The sequence below is a fragment of the Punica granatum genome, chromosome 7 (genome assembly GCF_007655135.1).
Source record: "Punica granatum isolate Tunisia-2019 chromosome 7, ASM765513v2, whole genome shotgun sequence".
Lineage (NCBI taxonomy): Eukaryota > Viridiplantae > Streptophyta > Magnoliopsida > Myrtales > Lythraceae > Punica > Punica granatum.
This window is the reverse complement of record NC_045133.1, coordinates 22,166,963-22,190,498: the sequence shown is the minus strand read 5'-3', so window position 1 is coordinate 22,190,498 and position 23,536 is coordinate 22,166,963. Positions and strand designations below refer to the sequence as shown.

Sequence of the window (23,536 nt, the reverse complement as noted above, 5' to 3'; positions counted from 1 at the left end):
AATGGATAGAGTTTTACCAGATTTTCTTTTCCCATCGTAAAAGAGATTTATGGACCTAATAAAAGAAATAAGAAAATAGAAAATAAAAGGTACGTAAATCCTATTTCATTGTTTCTAATTGGTTTCAAATGGAGGGCATGTTGTCCATTTTGTTTTCATCCGAGTGTGGACAGAAGAATTGAATATTAGGGAAGAAGAGAAGTTGTTCTGTCCGTATATGTACGCAATAGATTCCAAGTCCCGTCATGCATAAATATTCCCAATTTGTTAAGTCCAAATTTCCATCAAAATCAAACTTACTCCCTCTGAAGAAAAGCACAGTGGAACCTACACTCTCAGGGCTTTCTTATCCTTGATTCCTTCCCTCTAATATGTCCCCCTGCCTAGCGGCCTTGATCTCCCGAAAACTGAAAATCATCTCAGTGGGTTCGACTTCGAACCCTTTGATAATCGGGAATTAAGGAGGGTTGATACAAACATGATTCGTGATCTAGTTATATAATTAAACATGATCATCTCGAGTCCTCCAGTGCCCATCTTCGTAGCAGTTCTTGTGACCCTTCAAGTGGTTATTGCCATAGCCCACGCAATTCCAGCCAATTGCAGCCGGACGTGTAGCGGGCACGACGGCAGGCCTTCCCCGAGCATCCAATACCCTTTCGGGTTCTCCCCGGGCTGCCCGATCCAGCTAAACTGCACCCCGGATGGCAACGCCTCCATCGGCGGGTTCCCTGTCCTGGCGATCACCAGCGACACCATAACTGTCACGATTGTAGCCCAGTGCGATCGCCCAATCAGCATAGTCCAGCGGCTGTACGGGCCCCATTTCGCCCCGACCTCCAAGAATGCCATCCTCCTCAACAACTGCTCTTCCCGATCCTCCGTGGCCTGCCCACTCCCGTCGGCCATGGCGAGGACCCACTTTGAATCCATCTGCGCTGGTGGGACCAATAGCTCGATGAGTTGCTACTCGGAGCAGGGCCGCAACAGCACAGCGGAGTTCATCGACCTGAAGGGGCTGAGGGGCCTGAAGTGCCAGTACCTTCTATCAGGAATCTTGGCAGAGTCGATCAGTAACGACTCGATGTCATTAGACGTTCAGATGATCCAGCTCGGCTGGTGGCTCGACGGGGACTGCAAGTGCGATAAGAAGGCCGCCTGTAGAAACATATCGGCCCCGGATAAGAGGAGGGGTTTCCGGTGCCGATGCAGGGATGGGTACGTCGGCGACGGTTTCGCGGACGGAATAGGCTGTCACAAAGGCAAGTTGGAGCTTATAATAAATTTCTTCATTAATGATAGCCTTTAATTTCTTTCCCGTTAATACCAAACTCAAAATATTTCAATTTAATTTTCAAAATAGTCACCTTATTTAGAGTAGAAAAAAGAAATATATTGACTTAGTTTTATCTTCTCAATAATATTAAAAATTCAATATGATAATTAAAAGAGGATATAGCGTAACACGACTTAGATGTCGAAGGTTTGAACCTAGTGGGACTACTCGTGTCCTTTTATTAGTTATTTAAAATTTTTATTTATTGTACTACGCCTTGGTCATACTGTGTAACCCGAAAAATAAATTAATATGATAACTTATCACTGAAAGTATCTCGTGATTAGAGTTAAGTCGATATCCAGGTAGAACTAGTATATATTAGTTAATTAGTTGAGAATACCTATGGTCTCTTCAAAAATTAGAAGAGCTTGTCGATTAAAAGTAGTCTCTTATAAGAACTCAATTTAAAAGAACTCATCAGTCGGTGTGGCATAATAAGGGTCGAAAAGCGGGTATGATAATGGTCGAAGTATATTTATAGAGACATGGATTAGATGGGGCATGGAGGCAATAATGTAAGCTTAGGATGCTTGGTTAGATGACGAGGATGCCACTTATCATGATGTTGCGTGCAAAAGTAGTTCCCGTGACCCCACGGTGGGTGGGTGGGTGGGGGGAGACTTTGACAATGATGAATATGAAGTTGATGTTTGCTCATTCATCATCCATCAATTATGGACCGTCAAGTCAAAACAAGTAAACTTGCTAGGAAATGCTTTAATTATGCCACTAAAGAAAGTAACGTTGTAATGCTTGTTTACCAAATTAAAGGGCACATCATAATGTTCTAATTCATAGTGAGGTGACATTTTTCGAGAATGGATTCATATATGAACGTATGAGAATATTTCGTAGCCTCTCTGAAAAAGACATAGTTATAAACTATGGGACTTTCGAACATGGGCTCAGTATGTCATCCAGAGTTTCTTTTACCGCATATTAACCCGATCAAGGCTGGCAAAAGTCGGGCCATAGTTGGGGCCGAACTTCTCGAGCCTGGCCCGAGAATCAGGCGCCAGTTTCTTTTGCCTTTTCCAGTATGATTCTCATTAGCTTATTATCTGACCTTGTCTTGTTACTAGTCTTGGTAAAAATCAATTTAAGTTGCATCCAGAATCCCCTTATCGATTACACGTTAACATGTTCCGCTTTGTGGATTTCATTCGTCCCTAGTCCCATGAGCTTATTCATTAGTGACTGGCACATACAATTCGACCCATTGCTTCTTATGAGTTATCGAAATCTCACTAGTTTGCAGTTCTTGGGGGAAATTAATCTGTCATAACTAATGAACTTTGGGTTTCTTGCTACATATTTGGGAAGAACAGAATCTTCAGCATGCAACCCCGCAAAGTATCTGTCTGGCCAATGTGGAGGAACTACCAGAGTAATCGTCCTAATTGGAGGTACATTCCAAGACAAAACCACAAACATAAACACATGATGCTTTAATATGGTCTAAGCAATTGTTCTGCTTAATCTTCATTCTCTTATCGTCATATATTATTAGGATTAGTAGTTGGAGCTTTCATCATGATCAGCCTCGGACTCATTTGTTGCGTCCTCCGACGCCGTCGCCGAATGAGATCTCTGTATAGCACGAAGCGACGTCTGACAGAAGTGACGGGAGGATGTACTATTCCCATCTATCCATACAAAGAGATAGAGAGGGCCACCAATCACTTCTCCGAGAAGCATAGGCTGGGTAATGGCGCGTACGGGACGGTATATGCTGGGAAACTGCACGGCGAGGAGTGGGTCGCAATCAAGAGAATCAGGCATCGTGACATGGACAGCATCGAACAGGTCATGAACGAGATCAGGCTCCTGTCATCTGTGAGCCATCCGCACCTAGTACGCCTCTTAGGCTGCTCCATCGAGCAAGGGGAGCAGATCCTCATGTACGAGTTCATGCCCAATGGAACATTGCGTGAGCATTTGCAAAGGGAGCGAGGGGACGGGCTTCCCTGGCCTGCTCGCTTAAAGATCGCGATGGAAACTGCGCAGGCCATAGCTCACCTCCATTCAGCGGAGCCGCCAATCTACCATCGGGACATCAAGTCGAGCAACATCCTCCTGGACTATGATTTCAAGTCCAAGGTGGCCGATTTCGGCCTCTCCAGGCTTGGGATGCCCGAGAACTCCCACATCTCTACCGCCCCTCAGGGCACTCCGGGCTACCTTGACCCCCAGTACCACCAGAACTTCCATTTGTCAGACAAGAGCGACGTCTACAGTTTCGGGGTGGTCCTTGTTGAGATCATAACATCACTGAAAGTAATAGACTTCACAAGGCATCAGGATGAGGTTAATCTTGCTGCCCTGGCTATCGACCGGATTGCCCGGGGGCTCATGGATGAGATCATCGACCCCTTGCTGGAGCCTAACAAAGATGCTTGGACGCTCTCATCAATCCGTAAAGTTGCAGAGCTGGCATTCCGGTGCCTCGCATTCCAGCAGGACATGAGGCCCTTGATGGTGGAAGTCGCAGCAGAATTGGATCAGATCAGGCTTAGTAGATGGTCACCTTCAGAAGCAGTCAACAATTGCAGGACATCGTCCGAGGTATCTTCTTCCTGCTCATCTAGCACGAGCAGAAAACCGCTAAGCGGAACCATGAACAGCACTGAACAACAGAGTAATGATAAGGCCACGCCAAAGACTAGAGTCGGCAGTATAAACTCGGTGGAGAGCATAGCAGTGACGGAAAATTCACCTGATTCTGTTCATGACTCGTGGTTAAGTGAAGAGAGCTCTCCTTCATCAAACAGTTTGCTGAACAGCGTGATACAATAATGAATAGGAAAATTCTGTAAGAACATTCTTGTTGATATCCCGAGTTTACAAAATTCAATTTTGCTTCTCCTTAGTTGATCAGGTCATGTGGAATTGCTCACAAGTTTCTTCTGTCGGCGAAGCAATTAGAGAAACTCGACAACTTTTACTGATGTACATATTCCTATGGGTAAAATGCGAGTATTTCAATGGCTAGAGATCGAAAATCACGAGCACAGCTAATCCTAGGTATCCAATAATTCAATAATATGACCAACACAACCTAAATTGGACACAAAAGCTCCTATCCAGCCATGCAGAATTGGAACGATTCAACTGATGCGAAGCTCTTCTTTGAAGCTCGTCATATTCCTTGCGTGTTTGGTTAGAAACAGGCCCCTGTCATTGAAATTGCCAAAAGGAAAACACAACGAAGAGTGCGGGAAGAAAAGTGGCAATGGTTCATACTCAACGGGTAGAATTCTACAGGCCCCCCTCACAATTCACGGGTTCGACTTCCATTCAAGTGTCGACATCCCCGTCTACTTGGGAAAATTTATCGTAGGTTCAGCGTCAGCAAAATTCATGCTATTCATGTCCCCGATAATTCTGTTTGGGATCGCTAAACCGCCAGCTGACCTTTGTAAGGTGCCCCCTCGCCATGTCAGGAGGCAACGTACGCTGTGTTTCACAAACCTATGAGAAGAATCTTAACGTGTACTGAGCAACTGCTGTCATTGTACCTACTGGATTAACAAGAATCTGTCACTCAAGGAGCAGAACCGATACGACATGAGTTGCAAGTACGATACTATTATTATATAGAAATGCTTCCACATTATGGACTGTACTGTGAATCGATGGATCGATCTGAGTGAGGACTTAGGAGCAAATCGCACCATATAAGATGTGATATCAAAGGACATTATGACAACACAAGGTCAGCCACTAACCACGAAGAGAAGTGCTCTTCGCAAAATTGACCGAGCAGAGCATGTCATCATCTCCCTCCATTTCCTTAGTTGTTTTCAACTCTAAATCATGGCTCTTCGCTTTTGCTGCACTTTATAGCTATATCTAGCACGTTTTTCATGAAGATCGGAATGTCCAATAATTCCACACCCATCATGACGTCCTCAAACTCGGCTATATACGGACATCGACTGCTGGATTTATCTTGCATGAACTATGGATTTGCCTGTCGGAGACTGCCCCAAATCGTTGGCTTTTGGCACAGAGAGCTCTAACTTGAGGATTTTGATCATCTGCTGTTCATGTTAAATAATAGTAGATGGACGGTGGTCGGCTCGAGGAACCGAGTTTATTAAGGAGTGATCCAAGTTAGTGACATGGTCAGCTCGCCGTGAATCCAAGGCGCTCGACACAAAATGATCCCCGTCCAAGAAGTATTGTCCATTTTTGGACCTAAAGAGCATGGATTTGTCCTTTGGAAATAGGCGCCTCTTGAATGAGAGAGATCCTACTGAGACTCTCATTCCCTTCCGATGCAAGATTGAGTCATGGTATCCATCAGAAAGGTTTTGCTGTATAACTGCTCCTATCTAAATTTTACATAATATTACTACTTTGTATGATTTACCCTCATCTGTAATATTTTAGAATAAACAATGGTAGCGATATGATATATTAATACCGATTATCTTGATAAATATCCCGCGATCCTAAAGTATGATGTGGATATTTCTGGGGACTAGGGAGACATATTGATTGGACCTGTTGGAAATATTATATTATATTATAATAAACAGAAAATATCATAAATTAAAAGGATTTATATCATAAATGACTTATAATTTATTCGTTTTGTCAAATTTATCATATATTTTTTTATCAGATATATCTCGTGGTTTACTTTTTGATCAAATCTATCCCGACGTTATCTTTTCCGTCGACATATAACCGCAGTGCTGACGTGGCACGTGAAGCGATAGTGAGCCACACTTGCCATGTGGGCGTCACGTCAGCACGACCGTTAGATGTCGACGGAAAAGATAACGTCAAGATAGATTTGATACAAAAAGTAAATCATGGGATATATCTGACAAAAAAAAGCATATGATAAATTTGACAAAACGGGTAAACCATTGACCATTTGAGGTAAAAATTCTTAAATAAAATTTAGATATTTTAATTTATTCTACATTTAAATAATATTGTTAAGCTTATTTTTTTAGATTTTATATTTCCTGATATTATCTCCCTACTAAGTTTTTAAGAGTAAGAAGCTCAGATTAAAAAAATAAATAGTAAAACACAAATTTATAAGACATTGATCAGGCTCCGTTTGAAAATGGAATTAAATTTAACTTAATATAACTTAAGTTAACTTAATTTAATTTTTTTCTAAAAATTTAACAACACAATCATTACTTATTTATTTTTTATTTTTTATTTAATAATAAATTCTCTCACATACTTTTTCTTAATCATTATTATAAATAATTTTTTAATACTGAATTCTCCAACTATTCAATACATTTTCTTCAATTTAATAACACAATCATTACTTTTTTATTTTCTTCTTCAATTTTAATAATAAGTTTTTTCAACTACTTTTGTATTCATCCCGTGAAATTAAACTCTACTCCATTATCAAACGTAACATTTTCACAATCTATTAAGTTGAGTTTTTGGATTGGAGATAGACCAGTCACTTATAAGTCCAATGAATGAAAATTTCACATGATATTATTACGCATCCACAGTCCTCTGTAGGCTCACACCTCGCCAATTTCAATTTTGAAGCAGTCAAAAATACTTCTCACGTGTTAGATAAGTCCTCGATTGTGTAACTCGTAGTCAGTTAAATTTAAGCACAGAAAGCAAGCCCACTTAAAGAAACAATGAAAGCCAAAAGTCTGTGCACTAACATCTATGAGCTATGCCAATTTCTTCGTGTCAAAATCAAACGTTGTCACGTGAGAGCAAGTGTAGAGGATAATTATCTCACACAGAAAAATTATGAAATAAACCACAAGTTTATAAGAGATTGAGTTTTACCATCTATTAGCTCAAATTTTTGTATTGAAAATAAATCTAATAACTTATAAGCTCAAAGAAAATTTTACATAGCATATAAATAGCTAAATCAAAATTTGTAATTTCTTGAGTGGTTCAATACAGAGAGACTTACCTTTTACTCCCATGAGTTGGACTTACGAGGCACCATGTAGATTATCTTCAGTATAATTCTCTCATATATCTCTTTTATCTTTTATGCCATGATCTCGTTTGACATGGTATTAAAGCCCTTTCAATCCAAGGGACCACCTTCTTAAAGCTATGAAAAATCCGCAATTTCAATTGGATATAATCACACTTAGGGGTGATCGATTCCGGGTATCCTGTTTTTTTCACGATACCCAGACCCTACCCTGTAAGGGACCGATTCCAAGATTTTGGAACCGGACCCTACCCTGTTGAATTCTGGACCCGGACCCTACCCAGAACCTGTATTATACCACAGGTTTCGTGTACCCTATTGGAATCTGTAAATTTTTTCATCTTGCTAAATTAAACCGAAAATATCCCATCCATCCACAAACAAAATATCCCATCCCGTCCATGTGCTTAGTGCCGGCTTCTCTCTCACCTCATATTCTATATTCCCACAGCAAGAAATCAAGTTTGGAAATCTAAAAAGTTCTCAAGAAATTAATCAGACGTGTTGAACAAGCAAGCTCCCTAAATCTAAGGCAGGAAGAACCAACAATGCTGATACCTCTTTGAAGAAAGAAACTAATTTCATCAAGTAATCTGTAAATGAGGTCTTACCATCCTTCCTCATCTCAGGAAACAACCCTGAAGCATGTCTTTCTACAATCTTTCTTCATGTTACCATTTTTCTCTTGCCTATGCACCAGAAAATTTCCCAATTCTTGTGATACCTTCACTAAGCTAAGCTCGATATTAGTAGAAATTTTGAATTCAGAACAACACATCGAATCCTTCATGCAGCTCCATTTCTAAATGATACTTGAAAAGATTAAAATAATGAAGAAAAGATGGACGAGAAATGGGAAAGGGAATCAAGAACAGGCCTTGTGGAAAAGAAATAAGCCCGGACAGGGATTGAGGACTTTGCATCCACCTCAACATCGAATCCGCCAGCATCTACTCTGCTAGGTCCCCGACAAGAAATACGGCTTTCCTCCAAAGCCTTATGTCAATGCTTGAGTTGGTCAGAATATCCTGAAAATCCATAAGCTATCAGTCAGAAAGCCACCACAACATTGTTTACAGCAAAACATTTCCACAATACGAACAACTTTACCTGAATCATCAGATCTCCTGCTTCAGCATAAAACATCTGCTGACCAGGGAAATTGTTCCGAATCAAAGCTGAAACAGCATATAATGCTTTTATGGCTTCTTCCACGAAGCTAGATCTCACCATCATCATTAATTTAACAGTGCTCCAAACTCAGAGCAGGAGACGGGCTCATTCCACTCGAGGGTGTGGGCCGAGTTCACGGACGACGAAGAGATGCATCTGGCGACGAAGGAGCTGAAGAGCTTCAGATGGGTTGCTGGAGTGGAGACGGGATAAGGGGTGTAGGCAGCTGCCGGGACGACTGTGAGTGGGGCGAGGACTTTGATGAGGGAGAAGGGGCGAGAATGGGAGAGGGGCTTGGCGAGCGTGAGAAGGGGTGGAGCTGTGAACGGGAGGGATTCGTACCAGTCTACTAGGGGATGGCTAGAAAAAGCGACTGCCGACTGCTAGGGATTTGGAGAAGAACTTGAAGGAGAGTCGGAGACGGAGAGATTGGGCAATGGGCAGCCTTGGAGAGTCGGAGACGGAGAGAAATTAGGGATTTCGATTTAGAAGCTTAACTCAGGCACTGAGACACAGCCAGCCTGGGCTTTATACTTTCTTTTTTTTAATAATATCATCCGGTTCCGGATCTCGGTTCTGGTTCCGGTTCTGGGTATCCTGTAAGTAGGAACCGGAACCGGAGCCGGAAATCACCGATTCTCAATTTTTCTACCCAGATCCTACCATGTTTCTAATTAGAATTACCCAGAACCTACCCGTTAGGGTAGGGTCCAATCGGTTCCGGTTCTACCCTGTACCCATGCACACCCCTAATCACACTCTGTTTTCTCAGCGGGATATAAAATGGCTTCGTGCCGCTTTCAGGGGTATAAAGTGACTTCTTATCACTTCCTCAATAGGATATAAAATGGATGTGCGGCCACTCGATCTGGTGGCTTTATAAAACATCGAGAGATAGGATATTGTGAAGTCGCTATTTAGATCAAAATCACGCTATAAAGATTGGGATGTACAATTTACGTGCTCATCTTGAAGGGAGTGTTAGAGATTCATTTTATTAGAGTAAATTACACTCATCTCTCTTGAAGTATTATTGAATGACACTCCACCCCATTCTTAAGAATAAAATTGCACTCTACCCCATGCTTAATATAAAAATCGACACTCCACCATATTGACCAAGTTGACCTAATAGAAAAATAATTTTTTTGGTCCTCAATTTTTAATTGCTTTATCAATTTCATCATGATTTATTTGTATGCTTAATATTGTCCTCAAGATGTCATGGTTGGTCTACCTTAGTCTTGCTATTTGATTCCACCAAAATTATTGACGTGTAAATTTTCTCAGAATAAATTTCCATTGAAAAATTATTAATACATTTATTTAATTTTTTGAGGAAATTTTCTCGAATAATATTTTTATTTTTATTAATTTATAAGGGAATTTCCTTGAAAATTAACTTTTATTTTTAAGTTTTTGATAGAAATTTTAAGGAAATCCATTGGAAATTTTCAACGGAAAACTTGATAGAAAATTTTCCTCAAAAGTAGCGAGAGTCTTTCTTTTTTATTTTGTAATATGAGTTTCTTAGCCGCTAGAATGGTCACCCACATGCGAAACCGCAAGTTTCTTCTTATATAAGTATTTCAGCAAGCATTATGAATAAAAAATAATATCTAAAATTAATAAATTAAAAAAAAGAACAACAATAAATAGTAGAAACAGGAACTTTACGGTCACCTTCTTAGCAATATTGCAGAGACCACTAGTTGGCAATGCTCAATAAGGGGTACGAGTGTCAAGGGTTTAGGGCGAAAGGCAGACACAGTCTATCCTAAATCACTGAAGGCTTTAGAAAATTTACTAGTCATCTACTTTGGACATGTTTTTCATCGTTATTGACTTATTCTTTAATTTTATTTTGAAAATTTTTTATTTACAAAAATTATTGAATGGTGGTAAGCGCCATCTATTGAGATCAAGATGTCAAATATTATAGTTTGGGATATTGATCTTGAGGAGTGAGGTCTCGTCAATGACCATCATCAACTCTCCAAATTGTAGAAAGCCTCAATTGTTGTCGATGTATTGGTCTATTTTTTTTAAAATTTTCGAAAATTATTTTATTCTTAAAAATATTGCACATTAATAGGTCTCTCAAAATATTTACCAGCGAGAGCACGCGGGACAAACTGTGTAATATTAGCGATAAAATTGAAAAGGAATTAAAAGTTGGGGATTCGAAGAGATTTTTCTTATTAAGTCAACATGGTTAATGGGATGGAGTATCATTTTATATCAAGAATGAGGTTGAGTGTCATTTAGCAAAAAGTCAATAAAGGTGAGTGTATTTTATTATAAAGAAGTAAATACCCGATAGAGTTCAAAAGATTTTATAGTTTATATTCTATTAAGCATATTTTGGGATTTCTATATTTTAATTTTTTTTTTCTCTCTACCAAATCAAATCCATAGCTACGGTAGTCATTGTAATTTTTTGAGTTGTTCAAAACAATCAATACAATTTGCTCCTGTGAGTTCGACCTACAAACCACCACGTATATTGTCTTATCCATATATAGTCTCTCCCATATGTCGCTTTCTTACTCTCCGCAATGGCGTCCTGGCGACCATGATAAACTTCATATTGCCATCGTCAGTGCTTGCTTGCGGGTCCAGAAAAGCATGAAAGCTATGACACTAAAGAGAGCACAAACCTAAAAGATCGTCGCCCATTCTATTTGTGTAGGCACACGAGAAGAATATGCCGATCCTATGATATTGCACTCTTACCCAGATAAATAGATAGTGAACCAATACATTCGTTCTCCATATATTCAAGTTGTGACGTCCGAAACAATGCAAATGTGTCGACAATATACATCAACTTTGTGAGTAGGGACGAGTAGGGCTTCTCTATACATCAATTTTATGTGGACAACTCTAAATTTGTCGTACGCATATATATCTTTATAAGGTTTTTGCACTCAGAAGAATTATTGATGGTATGGACTTATGCTGTTGTTAGTAAAATTAAATTGTTATCACTAATGGTTGTTCAAATTTTGAACAATTTGCTAAAACATAATTCAAATAAGAATAGCTTTCCAAACTTATTAAAGAATGTTCAAATAATACAAAAACATGAACTAAGAATTGGTTATGGGCGATACCATTTATGTGATCACGAACTAAACACAACAAAAATTTGCTTTTATAACTATTTTTACATAGATATTTTTAACAATCCGCTAAAAAACATAATTCTAATAAGAATATCTTTACAGACTTATAAAAGTATGTTTTGATCATACAAAACATGAACTAAGAATTGGTTATAGATGATTTACTTTCTATGTGATCATGAACTAAAAATGACATAAATTTACTTTTATAGTTATTTTTTATCTCGAATTTTTAACAATTCGTTAAAATACAATTCCGATAAGAATATCTTTAAAGACTTATTAAAGCTTGTTCAGATCATACAAAACATGAACTATGAATTGGTTATGGGCGATTTACCATTTTATAATTATTTTTTATTGGATTTAGAAAGAAAAATGCAAAACTAATTATCAACTGTGAAAATTTACCTATACTAAATAACAGAGATTAGAAGAGTCAGTAAATGAAAAATGCCCGAAAATCATATGTGGAAGGCTCTCGTTAATTGAATGAAGGGCCTGATATTGTGTAATGTAAGGCATCCATTTGATGAAAATGCGCCATGTCAACATTTATACAATTTTGAAAAGAAAAAAAGGGAAAAAAAGTCGTGATAGTATCATGTGGTTTTGTCATAAAATGAAGAAAATTGTATATAGAGTCATTTTTTGATTTATAGTTATATAAAATTCAAGTACTTCTTATATAGAAAAAAGTGATATTAATACTTTAAAAACTATTCTGAAAAGAAAAATAATATAAAATATGTTGAATTTAATGAGAGAATAGACATTTACTTACTTTTAAACAACTTTATATATTCCTAGTACGAAAGTTGTCTAAGTTTTAATAAATTATCTAATGATAATTTACCGATTTGGTATTTTTTTTCGTAATAAGGGCATAAAATAAAAAACAAAATAAAGAAAGAAGGTAGTGATAACGAAAAGTAAAAGAAGGGAAGAAAAAATAAGTCTAACATGTAACAAATAAATGAAAAATATGAAAACATCCAAAAAATAAAAAATAAAAAAGGAAAAGAATGAGAAAAACTATAATAGTGAATTTTGAACACAGGATAATGGACATAATTAGCCATGTCTTTACTACTAAAGTACCAATAAACTTATGCTCAAGTCTCACTCTCTTCAATTTTTCTAATATCGTTTGGGGAACTAAATGCATGAATATGAAGAGACCATCATTGAGAGGCTCCTTAACTTGTGAAACTACTAATATAGCATAATATTATCACACGAAATCGAGGCCTACCATTGCACAATAATAAGGAGGCAAAATTAAATATATACAATAAATAGATTCTTGTACTAGACTATAAACCTCCTTTATGACCAAAAAAAAATCTCGTATGTTCTTACTCGAAATTCTAGATTCCTCGCGGCCTTGATCCCACCATTTTTCAATTGGAAAATTTTTGAGTGCTTGTAGTTGTTAGGCTCATGAACTTTGTGATAGTCTTTTTTTACCTCTTAGCTAGATGTCGACCCCTATGTGTTGCGTATCCAAGTCTAGATAAGTATATCCCTTAAAGGGCCAAATCCATGAAGTTGAATTGACGAATTCTTCGCATCGTGTATGTCATCATGATTCTCAAAGAATTGGGTGAATCTTTTTTTGCTTGATTTTCAGATTAAGATATATAAGCCTAATTTGGTTCTTAAATTAATGTCTTCGCTACGCAAGCGTACCTAGATTGGACGCGATCGTCGCATTTCATTTTCTTGACCAACTGGATTATTACTAATATTATGTATATATATATAAAGTCCAACCATGAGCCACTGGCGGCCCAATTTAAAAAAAAGAATATATATATATATATATATAATATAAAAGGCATTGCCGAAGGAATCGAAAGATGCTTAATAATTTTGGACAGTTGTATGTGTCTAAAACAGTAACTTTTTATTTTTTTATAAAAAAAAATTATGAATCTAATATAATAAATTAAAAATTTTAAAAAGTTAATAAAAGAGGACGAATAGTCCAACTACAAGTATCAAACCTAGAACTGAGCGATAATGTACGTTATTATGTTACATCCTATTTAATTAATCACTTTTATTTTATTTTTTTGTAAAGGAGTTAGTGATTTTTAACTTTGCTCCTACTTCTAATAGTTAAATATTTTCCGTCACATTCAACATAAAGAAGACTTCTCTTTTTTCTTTTCTTTTTTTTCGGTGAATAAGACATTTCTTTTTTGGCCAAACATAAAGAAGACATTAATAAAAGCAGTATTGTTTTATAGGCTCCGAACCATTCTTACATTACTCCCAATTCAAACCACTTACAATGGCGTGTGCTATAATTTCATCAACTGGTGGGGGTCTATTATGAGAGAGTATAAGGGAAATTGTTAAACAAACTATAGTGCCACTATATCTTAATAATCAATCTAAAAATTCTTTTATTTTGAAATTTCACTCACAATGGCATAACTTGTAATTTATTCGATTTGAATAGATATGGGTGAGATTTTGAATTATGAGGAATTTTAAGCACATCACTTAGGAGATTTAATAGGTTTGAATAATTCAAATTCAAAATCCCACTCACATTTAATGAATAATCATTGAATATTGAGTAAATTACAAATCATGTCATTGCAAATGAATTTTCAAATTGAGATTAGTTTTAGGTTAATTATTAGAAGGATATAGCGATCCTCTTTCAAAATAAATATTGATGATTATACCACAAGGTTCAATCACATGTCAAAGGATATGTCTTAAATTTATCTTTTAATTATGAAAAGAAAGTTAAAAAAAAAAAGTTATTTGGATGACCCTCCACAGGTCTCCATGTGCTCTGATTAAATGAAGCTAAAGAAGTGATTCCCTCTTTTTTGGAGATTAATTAAGTGCAGAAAGATTGACATACAAACAATAAGGAATACAACGAAGCGACCAAAATATAATTAAGAAGTTGTGTTCCATCTATTTGATTTAATGAACTTATTTTTTTGGCCAACGGCCTTGTTTATGAAGGAAAAGAAGCATACAAGCAAGTCTACATCCATTCATTCAAGTTTGTGTTCCTATGAGTATGAGTAGTGATCCGTCGTAATCATAGAGGAAATGGACTGTCAAATTTCGACAGGGCAAAAAAGAAAAAAAAAATTCTCCCACCCAAACGAAAAAAGAAGTTGCCCTAAATCACCGCCTTTTAAAAATTGACTACTTGAAACAGAAAATCTACAAAATTTATTTTTATACACCTTGAGGGAGTGCACAAGTTAAAAGAAAAAATATTAAAAAGAAAATGGCAACCTACACAGCCAGCGCCCCACTCTCCACTGTCCCTCAAAAATATGATACTACCCAAGACCTAAATTTGCCCATTGGGGGAAAAGGGTATAGCAAAAGGGATATATATATATATATATGGGGGATCATTTAGCATCATCAGAAGGTGGCCTTCCTTAGGGACGTTACGGTAACGGAGGCGCCTAACGGCGACTTCCCGACCTCGATCTCAAATGCATCGTAACGGAGGAAGAGCTCCACCACGAGCAACCGAGCCACCAGCACCACAAAGTCCTTCCCGGCGCACTGCTTGTTGGAAAGGGTCGGGTTCTCGGACTCGGGCCCGTTTGACCACAGCACGTGCCTCAGCATCTTCTCCCCCTCCTCTCCCAAGAAGCGGTCGGGCACGAACTCCTCCGCCCTCTCGAATATCCTGGGGTCCTTGGTAGCAAAAGGTTGGTACCTGGCGTCGATGGAAGGAAATGGAACACGTCAGTGCGCATAATCTTCAGAAAGAATAGTCACTAGCTAATTTTTCACTATACTTACAAATGGTTAAATTTATGTCATGTCCACTCCAAATTCTTTTCTTTTTTTAAATGTGAGATGACCAATCCCCAACGTCATATATATACAAGCAAAATTGATTATCGAAGATCAGATAGGTTTGTTTCGTTTCATCATTTCTGTCAACAAGACAATAATGCAAACCACAATATATATGATGGTGGTGTCGGGAGCATTGATCGTGACTGATGAACGCATAATTGTGTTAACAAATAGACAACAAGAACATCGTATAACATCAAAATCATGGGTGAATAATCGATAGCCACGCCTTACCCGAATAGCATCTCCCCTTCCTTGACCTCGAATGCGGAGTCGTGGGACTCGATCACGAAGTCGTGCTTCGCCTTGCCGTATTGGAGGGCCACCGGGGGCTCGATCCGGAGACACTCGTACACGACGGACTTCATGAGGGGCATCTGCTCCATCGCGGCCATCGTTATCTTCCCGCCGTTGGATCTGACGGCGGACCTGATCTCCCTGGCGAGCTCGGTGTGGAGCCCGACCCCGGCCCGCCCAATCCACTTGACCGCGTTGGGGAACAAGATCTTCATCCCGCCGAAGGAGTTGAAGCATGTGGCGAAGATGAGGTTGTGGCAGGCCTCCTCCCTCGAGATCCCGAGCCGCTCGGCCTCGTCGAGGATGGGGACGGCCGAGGTGTAGAAGAAGTCGTAGAGGCGCTGGTAGTCCTTCTTGACGAGGAAGGGCGGGAGGCGGAAGGTGTGGATGAGGAGGTCCTCCAGGTGCCGCGGCAGGCCAAGGACGAGGAGCGGGCTGATCTGGATCACAACCCACTTCCCAACCAGCTTCGGCCCGTCGGACCCAAGCTTCGTTTTGGCCGGGTCAACACCGTACAAGGACCGGGCCAGGAAGTTGAAGGCCGCCCTGTCGTTGGCCTCCCCGAAAGCGGCCTTCCCTTTGGCGGCGAGTTCGGCCTCGAGGGAGTCGAAGAGCTCGGAGTAGCTAGAGTGGAACTCGGGCATGACGCGGTCGCGGCTGGACTTGAGGAGGAAGAACATGAGCTGCTTGAGCTTGGCGTGGTTAGGCTCCGATGGGTCGAGGTAGGAGAGGATCCGATACCCGCCGGTGAGTTCGGTCGACGGCATGAACGTGCCGGTGAAGAGGTCCTTCTTCTCCACCTTGGACACATCGAAGAGGACCGGGAAACTCTTGCCGTCAAGGAGGACGATGACCCGGGGGTCGCGGGCGATGGTCGGGCCGGGCGGGAGGTTGGCGCGGAAGACTGTGGACCGGTGCTTGAAGGCCCGGGACTTGAAGTACTCGTCCCGGCCCTGGTTGTAGAAGTAGTCCTGGCGATCCTTGATCGGGCCGATCAAGGGGAGGCCGTAGTCCCCGGGGATCTTGCGAAGCGGGAGCTTCGGGCCGGCAGGCTCTTGCTGCAGCGGCGGGGAGGAGACTACGGTGCGGGGCTGCGATGGTGTGGTGGCAGGGATCGAGGGCCTCTCGGAAACCGAGGCGGTGACGGCGGGGCGGAGGAGGAGAGGCTTGTGGCGCCGGCTGGTGGAGGGGAACTGGTGGAGGTTAAGGGAGGGAAAGGTCAAAGAAGAGGAGGTCGCCATTGACTATGACTGTCGCCTCTGTTGATTGTTGCAGAGAGAGAGAGAGAGAGAGAGAGAGAGATTATTAATTTAATGTAACGAAAAGGAGAAATGGCGGTGTCGTGGGAAGGTGGCAGAAGAACTGCAGAAGTATTTATAAGCGGGGGAGCACCAGAGCAATGGACGGTACGGCACGAGGGCCTTTAATCAGCCGCGAATTCAACTCTCATTTAATGCATTTTAACTCGATTTTATGAGTTGGAAACTTATTGCAAGTATTACATGGGCGGAACCAAATGGACGTTCAAATGAAAATATATATATATATTTATTTATTTATTTATTTTTATTTTCTTTTTTTGCTAATAGAGTGAAGATCACTTGTGATATTACCCAAAAAGGAAGGAAAAAAATACATTTTTTTTATGTTTGATTTTTGCTACTTTTCTCATTTTGTCCTAAACCTTCTATTTTTGTCATTCTTATACTCAATATTTCACATTTTTACTATTTTAGTCCTACCATAATTTTTTAAGTTAACGGCCGCTGACGTGGATTTGAATTTTTTATTTTAATATTTCCTTTGATTAAAAACTACATTTCAAATTGATAAAACCAAAGTAGGAAGGGTTTGGCCGGAGGGAACAATCAAAGTGGGGGGAGGGACTGGGGGCATTGGCTGACGACCCCCAGCACGCCGCGAAGGTGGGTTTAGGGCCACTGTACGATGCTCCAAACCCTCAAATCAATCATAATCTCGACTTTGAAATCATGCTCGATTCAAGGGCTAAGGACACCCATCGACACCCCCAGCCCCTCCCTCCTTCTTCGGCAGTTTCCTTTCATTATCACTCCCTATTCTTTTTCTTTTTAGATTTTCAAAAAAAAAAATATTTCTAAAAATATTAAATCAATATTATGTGATACATGGCTTTTTTTATTGGCTTGAAAATTCCCGTCAGTATCATTCAACATTGCGCGGAAGTGCCACGTGGTAACCGGCCATTTTGCCGGTGCTGGGAGCTAGTACACCGACCTCATGCAAGAATGTCCCGGCTCATCCGAGATGTTATGTATAAAATATTGTAATAATAAAGGGGAATTAACCCTACAAGAAAGTAAGTTCTTAGATGCTAAAAAATTAATCACAAAATACAAAAATATAGTCACTACAACTATTTGTGAGCAAAAAAAATTTTCTCACTACCCGTCACTAAAAGGTTTGCGGCTAAAGGTATTAGTGACCAAATTAATATAAGTATTGCTAAAAGTTGGGACTTTTAGTGGCAAAATGAGCAGACACTAAATATATTGAAGTAGTGGCAAAAATGTTAATCACTAAAACTTCGTGGAATCATCACTATAAGCCCGAAATTACAACTAATTATGAGAACTGACTTACTACCAACAGCTTCGAAGTCATAACTAACTTGTATTCGTCCTAGAGGATTTTGATATTATGAGAGAACGAAAAACTAATATGTTACTTGAAGAAAATGCACGTTGACACGTAAAACGATTCTACAACAATAAAGAGTATCATTACAATAATTTGATCAATTACACAAAACTTGAGCATTCTCATCGGTACAAAACAAAACTAATCCACTAACTCCTACAAAAAAAAAAGAAAAAAGAAAAAAAAGAATTCACTAACTATATAGTTTAATTACATAGAAATTCAACGAGCGTGCCAAAAAGAAACAACTGACATATACATATAAGAATATAAAATAAATTAAAATAATATCTCCTTGTGCACATTGTCTTGACTCTCATGATGTATCTCCCGCATTAAAAATAACACTTATTAGAAAAAAAAATCGCTTCCTATATTAAATATTTAATGTAACAAATATTGTTTGCTTGGTGGAGATTCTCGAAAACCAAAATCAAATACAGCAAATACAGTGTATGTTCAATTACAAAGGAAAATAGAGTATGCTATTAATATAAAATTTTCCAAGCCTTCTTATCGTTCCACCTATTTGCTAGAGACATAAAATTTAATTATATACGAGCTTATTATAAGATTTCTAAAGAGGAGACTTACCTTCCAAGCTTTACCATTACTTTCTTAATTACATGGCTGTATTTTCCTCTCATGGTTCCTTCATTGCAAAAGAAGTTCGTTCAAATTAATTTTCCTCTCCTACCGAAAAACATAAAAAAAAAAAAAATCCTCCCATGGTTCCTTCATTAGAAAAGAAGCTCATTCAAATTGAAACTTGATATATGCACTCCAGAGATAAATATGCCAAAAGGAAAAAGATTTATTAATTTATTAATTACAGATTTGCAACCAGACTCCAATCTGTCATTCAAATGCATTAAAAAACTTAAACCAGACATATATAACTTAGTATAAACAAGAGAACAACAAGTCTGTAAAAGAATTTAAACACTTGATAATTACCTGCACACGGAATCCAAATTACCATCACACACAACTTCAATCTTAGTATGGGGAGTCTTCCTATTTGAGAAGGCCGAAGGCAAATATTTTCGCACCAAAGATCATCCTTGACAAGGCCTTGCTGCACATAGGCCTGAGCTTGCTAATTTGGACCTTCCCCTTTTTCAGAACGAGAAAGAATTTGGTACCAAGATGAACTTGTTACCTGAAAAAGAATGCACAATTGACGCTTCAGTGTTGGCGATTGAAGCAAGCGGCCAGCCTTAAAGATGTAAGCGTTTGATCGTACAATTTTTGAAGAGGATAACTACAGAAGATCATGAATAAATAGGGGAAGAAGTGCACAGTTATTTTTCCTATTTAGGCAGTTTCTTTTAGAAATTAGGATATTGATAAGAGAGATGAGAGATCGTAGGGATATACTATTAAGAAAGTGGGAGAGATTTTAGGAAGAAGTTGTGGTGGAGATCTCTATCATTATCGGTTAAAAGAATTTGATCTTGGAATTTCTCTTTGTTATTTACGGTTTTTGCAAAATCAAGGGATTTTATTCTCACCCATATTTTGATTTGCCTAATTTTATATCATCATATTTTAAAATTCAAATCCTAAATTTGATATTATTATTATTATTATTATGACTGAGCAAAGCAATTAACTATTTGTATTTTGGCAATAGTAGATAGCATATGGACTCATTCATACTTAGTCGGACCAATAGTTAATTAAAGCTGGTGAGAAGTTATTGGATGATCCTATTTTGCCACATGGCACGAGAAAGTACCAATTAAATTGCATGAAACTCTAGACTTAATGCTAATCACTTGGACAATTACTATAATTATTCTTTATTAAAGAATATTGGTTATTCCTTACCACGTTATTTAAGGTAAGATCATCTAAAATTTTCTCATTAGTACCCAAGTTGGTTGTTCAAATTATTTACTCAACAAATAATTAGTATTAAGAGACTTATACTACAAAGAAAGAAAAAAGCTAAATTAATTGATGCCAACCTTATATCATCCTTACTATTTTCTTATCATATACAAGTTATAAATATCAAAATTATTTAATTTGCTAACTGTCAAATGAAATAGGGTGAAATGTAATCATTTTAGTTGCAACAAAGTAGTCACCATGAATGACATCATAATTAGTGGCCAATATAAATCTTCCCACCAAAATAACGTGATTGGAGCCAAAACATGGGTTGGCGCCTTATTTCACTAGATTTAGCAACAATTTCTTTGTGACAACTCTTTATTCAGTATTAAATAATCTCGAATCAGTGAGTATTCCACGATTGTCACTAAATATCATGACCAAGTGTAACATCAATGACTGTTTTTTTTTTATTTTATCGCTATAAGTAAGATCATTAGTGACTCATTGCCTTGTGGTCACGTATAAATCATCACTAAAAACCTATTTTCTTATAGCGTAATCTGCACATATGGTACATATATTTTTATCCCTAGCTTTTTTATCCCGTGTGATGCATGAATTCGTTTTCATATATCTTTTTTGTACATCTTTTTTTCCTATTAAAAATAATAATAATTTCTAATTATTAATTTCAATTTACAAATAATAACTTTCAATAATTTTTATGTTATAAATTAGAGTGAGTAAATAATAATAATAATAATAATAATTTAAAACTAATTATTTCAATAAATATGTGTCATATTTTTTAAATAAATTGTTAATATAGATTTGTTGCATATATTAAGTTTTGTAATTAGGATAAAGATTTGATTCGTCTTTTTGTTAAAAATTGTTTAAGAGATCCTTAGTTTTACGCTTTATTTTTTTTATATCATTTGCATTCAATATATGTATATTTATATGTTCATTTTAATATACACATATATGTATATTATTTCTTATAACAATTAGTTTGAATTTTGAAATATATATTTACCTCTTAACACAATAAAATATTTTCAATATTGATCTTAAGTTTCATATGATAATCAATTCATAAAATTATACTAATTTTCAATTCTTCGATAAATATTTTCAATTAATGGTCGCAATTATTACATACTTACACAAACCTAGTGACAAATTTTTGAAATATGAAATTTTATGATACCCTTATTTCAAATATTTATTTTTTATGTTGCAATATGTTGATATATTATAATAAAAATGATATAAGATATAAGAATTATTTTAAATCATCTCGTTTACAATCTTTTTTTTATTTTTTTATATTGCAATAAGTTGATATATTTTAAATCATCCCGTAAATCTCTTACATAAGTTATTTTAATAATTTTTATTTCATTAGTGAGAAAGCATTTATTGTGAAAGAAGTCAATGGATTTACTTTTACAGCCTTATACTATTTAAAAAAACTACTATCTTGACCCTAATTATTATGCGGGTTACAACTTTATATATATATATATATATATATATTGGTAAATTGCATTGGTGGTCTAAATATTTTACAAATATTTTAATATGGTATAAAAAGTTTTTTTTGCTACTTGATGGTACAAAATGTTTCAAAGTTGTTTCAGTATAGTAAAAACCGTTATCTCGCCATTGATGCCGTCAAGTCAATGCTGATGGCGCAAAATCGGTTTTTGTGAGACATTACATGATGGTGCAAAATGTTTTGAAGTTGTAACTTAATAGTACAAAATATTTTATGTAAGTTACATGATGGTGCAAAATTTGCAGATTTTATAAAGGACGGCTTGACGGCGTCAATGGCGAGATGACGGTTTGTACTATATTGAAACAACTTTTAAACATTTTGTACCATCAAGTAGCAAAAAAAACTTTTTATACCATATTGAAACATTTATAAAACTTTTTTGATCACCAGTACAATTTACCATATATATATATATATATTATTAGTAGAGCGGATCATGGAAGTCGTCACATTATTGCTTTAGCGGATGTCTGCCATATTCACCATCAAACGAGCTTGGCAACCCGTTGCTGCAATCTGAATGTACCGCAACATGGCAAGTGCTAGTAGACGTCCATCAGAATCAAGATGTCATCAGAGAAAAAGCTAGGAAAAAAAAAAAAAGCTCAACAAGCAAAAATTATTATTGTCAATTAAATTTAGCTGGTCTAGTTAGGGTCGCTATCACATATTTGGAATCGCATATTTCCAGTTATGCGGAGGCGTCCGGTTTCATTTATGTCTTCGGTCCATTCTGATCACAATACTGATTTCTCTCACATCAACAAAATGGATGGAAATTGACACATATGTCTAACGTGATATGAAAATCAAAATTCATGTCTTTTTTTAGCAAAAAATAAAGTTCGCGTGAAAGTTGAAAAATGGGCCAAAATTCATGTTTTTTGGGTCATTAATCCAATTTTAAATATATTATGAAATTTTGAAAAAAATTAAAAAATTATTAAATATATATTAATGGAAAGACTTTAAGAGAACGGCCAATCACAAGTGAAGAATTTGTCCAATATGCTTATATGAAAGGCTTTTGTTACATGAATGGGAGAATTTCGTGAGTATGTTAAATTAAAAAATATATAAATTATTTTCTGGTAAATAAAATATATAGATTCACTTGCATATTTTGGTCAAAACTTATGGCATTGGAGTAAATGAATGTTAAATATCATTGTTGGACAACAGAAACGTTCAAGAAGATAACTCCCAAAAAATAAAAAAAAGTTCAAGAAGATTTATGTCGTGTTTGGATTCAAAGTGAGATTTTAAAATCAGATTTTAATTTAGAAAAAAAGTGGTATAAATGGTTATGTATGGGATTCATCATTTGACTTTGTATGAGTTATGTGATTTTGATTTTAAAAAAGAGTGGCATAAATGAGGCTCATCTTTTGACTTTGTATGAATTATTTTGTTTTGTTTTGAGAAGAATTAAGTTAAAGTCAGATTTTAAAATCTCACTTTGAATCTAAACGAAGCATTAACTACTATTACTTCAAGTAATTTTATCTAATAATCTGAGAATAGGTCGATGTGATTCCTTTACGCAGCTAGTAAGACACTCGCAACAGTTACGATCAAAGTTTAATTTGGGACAAATTACGCATGAATAATTGGCCAAGGTCCACATTTACGTACAGTTTTAGTTCATATATAAAAATATAGATTTATATATCTATATCTATATTTAT

The 23,536-nt window shown here is 37.1% G+C and overlaps 2 protein-coding genes across 2 annotated transcripts; one reads left to right on the top strand and one right to left on the bottom strand.

Moving 5' to 3' along the window:
* The first annotated feature begins 201 nt into the window (after positions 1–201).
* Positions 202–4,330, top strand: LOC116214807 (wall-associated receptor kinase-like 14). The gene is made up of 3 exons (XM_031550284.1): positions 202–1,262; positions 2,668–2,745; positions 2,850–4,330. Exons 1-3 carry the CDS (start codon positions 509–511, stop codon positions 4,133–4,135), a joined length of 2,118 nt encoding a protein of 705 aa, XP_031406144.1. The 5' UTR covers positions 202–508; the 3' UTR covers positions 4,136–4,330.
* Positions 4,331–14,518: 10,188 nt separating this feature from the next.
* On the bottom strand, positions 14,519–17,147 carry LOC116214164 (allene oxide synthase 1, chloroplastic). Its single transcript, XM_031549492.1, has 2 exons — positions 15,695–17,147; positions 14,519–15,314 (listed from the first exon to the last, which is right to left on the bottom strand). The coding sequence occupies exons 1-2, from the start codon at positions 16,996–16,998 to the stop codon at positions 15,011–15,013; spliced, it is 1,608 nt and encodes a 535-aa protein (XP_031405352.1). The 5' UTR covers positions 16,999–17,147; the 3' UTR covers positions 14,519–15,010.
* Between the last annotated feature and the right edge of the window lie 6,389 nt (positions 17,148–23,536).